At 46.5% G+C, this 2763-nt stretch overlaps 1 protein-coding gene across 2 annotated transcripts in view; it reads left to right on the forward strand.

Moving 5' to 3' along the window:
• Window positions 1-2763, forward strand: part of COPZ1 (coatomer protein complex, subunit zeta 1) — a 35487-nt gene that overhangs the window by 25577 nt on the left and 7147 nt on the right. For both annotated transcript variants that reach the window (XM_011992622.1, XM_011992623.1), the window contains one exon: window positions 715-770. In XM_011992622.1, coding sequence (XP_011848012.1) covers window positions 715-770 — 56 coding nt within the window. The remainder of the gene's footprint in view (window positions 1-714; window positions 771-2763) is intronic.

The following is a 2763-nucleotide window of genomic DNA, read 5'->3' on the forward strand; positions in this document are numbered from 1 at the left end:
AAAAAAAAAAAAAAAAAATTGAGACAGGGTTCTTGTTCTGTCTCCCAGGCTGGATTGCAGTGGTGCAGTCTTGGCTCACTGCAACCTCTGGCTCCCAGGCTCAAGTGATACTCCTGCCTTAGCCTCCCAAGTAGCTGGGACTGCAGGTGCCCACCACCATGCCGGCTAATTTTTTTGTATTTTTTTGTAGAGACGGGGTTTTGCCATGTTGCCCAGGCTGGTCTCAACTCCTGAGCTCAAGCAATCTGCCTGCCTCGGCCTCCGAAAGTGCTGGGATAGAGTCAGGGTCTAGACAGGGTCTAGATGTTACAGGTGTGAGCCACTGTGCCCAGCCAATTAAAGTCCATGCTTTTTACACTAACTCTACAGCCTTCCTGTCACCTCAGCTATTGCTTGGTTAATGATTTCTCTACCTAAGACATTAGGTAACACACATACAGTTGGTAAAGACATTGTAGAGGACTGTGACAAGAAAGTTCTGTTTATAAACTTTTGGCTAAAAGAGATGCTGAATTGTGGGATCATGTAGCAGAATTTATTTCTTTGAGAAACCACAGGTCCTCTTCCTGTTGTGCTCTCACTTCCACCTTATGTTTTTGGTCCTTTGTGAAAGCCTGTGTCTTTTGATGTTTAATGAATTAGGAGGTTTTGTTTTTAGGTAGCAGCTTTCAGGGCCTTGAACCTTATCCTTCTGCCTCCTCTGTTTCCCAACAGCTGATGCTTATGGCCGTTCTGAACTGCCTCTTCGACTCATTGAGCCAGATGCTGAGGTGAGCAGGACATTCTTTTTTCTTCCCCCCAAGTTACGATGGAAACAGCAGGGCATTGTTGATTTCTGTTTGGGAGATAAAGTAACCATCTTCAGGCTCAGGGATTGTAGGAGATTGGCAAACGCTCCAGGGAGTTGATTTAGTTTAAGAAGTTGGGTTTTGCCAGGCGTGGTGACTCACGCCTGTAATCCCAGTACTTTGGGAGGCCAACGTGGGTGGATCACGAGGTCAGGTGAACCATCCTGGCTAACATGGGGAAACCCCGTCTCCACTAAAAATACAAAAAATTAGCTGGGCATGGTAGTGGGCGCCTGTAGTCCCAGCTACTCAGGAGGCTGAGGCAGGAGAATGGCGTGAACCTGGGAGGCGGAGCTTGCAGTGAGCCAAGATCACACCACTGCACTCCAAACTTGGCGACAGAGTGAGACTGTGTCTCAAGAAAAAAAAAAAAAAGAGGGTCGGTTTTATTAATTCATAGTAATTCATGCTACTGGGGAGGACTGGATGGAGAGTATGTCCCTCCTATGGAATAATGATCTTACTAAGGAAGGGGACTGGGAGGGAGCCGAATCTTTACCTCTGTGTTTACTCTTGTAATCCCCTGTGGCCCTGTCAGATCTGAGCATCCTCAAGGTGCTTTCCTGGGCTTCATTCTTGACATTAGAAGTAGGGAAAGGGCAAGCATAAGGAAGTGTCCCAGATAGTATGTCATTCAGTACTTCGGGAATGGAAGCAACACTCCCAATTTTTTTTCTTTCTTTCTTTTTTTTTTTTTTGAGATGGAGTCTCACTCCGTCACACAGGCTAGAGTGCAGTAGCATGATCTCGGCTCACTGCAACCTCTGCCTCCCAGGTTCAAGCGATTCTCCTCCTCAGCCTCCTGAGTAGAGTAGCTGGGATTACAGGCATGCGCCACCACCCCTGGCTAATTTTTGTATTTTAGTAGAGACGGGGTTTCACCGTGTTAGCCAGGCTGATCTCGATCTCCTGACCTCGTGATCCGCCCGTCTCGGCCTCCCAAAGTGCTGGGATTACAGGCTTGAGCCACCGCGCCCGGCCCGAGTAGTATTTTTTAAGATGGATTTCTGAGGTATGGTCAAGATTGCAGGGAGATACTTGCTCCTTCTATGAAGGGTCCATACCTGACTGAGTTTGAGCCAATTAGCTAACAACCTGGGTCGTGTTGAAATCATACATTCTGAATGGGTCACTTGAGAAGACCTTGGGTATAGTCCTAACCTGCTTCCTATATACAGAAAAAGCTATTTGCCTCAGGTAGCGAATTCTAGGAGAATAGATAAATAAAAATAAGCCCCCAGATAATTTGAGGCAAAAGTCAAAGTTTGAGAAAGTCAACTCTTACTGAGCTCTTATTATTGGTATAAGTGCTTTGTAAAGTACATTGTTATTTAAACCTTGCAGCACTTCCATGAGTTGTAGGCATTAGTGCCTTTGTTTTACAAATGAGGAAACCAAACCATGAAGAACCATAAGAAATTACTTGTATGTGACCGTTGTGAAAACTACAAAAGTGGCAGTTTGATGTAGTTTAACCTAATAACTTTCTCAGGGTCACACATGTAGAAAATGGCTTAGCTTGGATTCAAACCCGTATCTGTCTGACTTAAAGTCCATGCTTTTTAAGAAATTTTGAGACATAGGCCGGGCGCGGTGGCTCATGCCTGTAATCCCAGCACTTTGGGAGGCCAAGGCGGGTGGATCACTTGGGGTCAGGAGATCGAGACCATCCTGGCTAACACAGTGAAACTGCATGTCTACTAAAAATACAAAAAATTAGCTGGGTGTGGTGGCAGGCATCTGTAGTCCCAGTTACTCAGGAGGCTGAGGTAGGAGAATGGTGTGAACCCGGGAGGGGGAGGTTGCAGTAAGCTGAGATCGCGCCACTGCACTCCAGCCTGGGCAACAGAGCGAAACTCCGTCTCAACAACAACAACAAAAATTAGCTGGGCGTGGTGGTGGACGCCTGTAATCC

The sequence above is a fragment of the Mandrillus leucophaeus genome, unplaced genomic scaffold, assembly GCF_000951045.1.
Source record: "Mandrillus leucophaeus isolate KB7577 unplaced genomic scaffold, Mleu.le_1.0 Scaffold414, whole genome shotgun sequence".
Classification (NCBI taxonomy): domain Eukaryota; kingdom Metazoa; phylum Chordata; class Mammalia; order Primates; family Cercopithecidae; genus Mandrillus; species Mandrillus leucophaeus.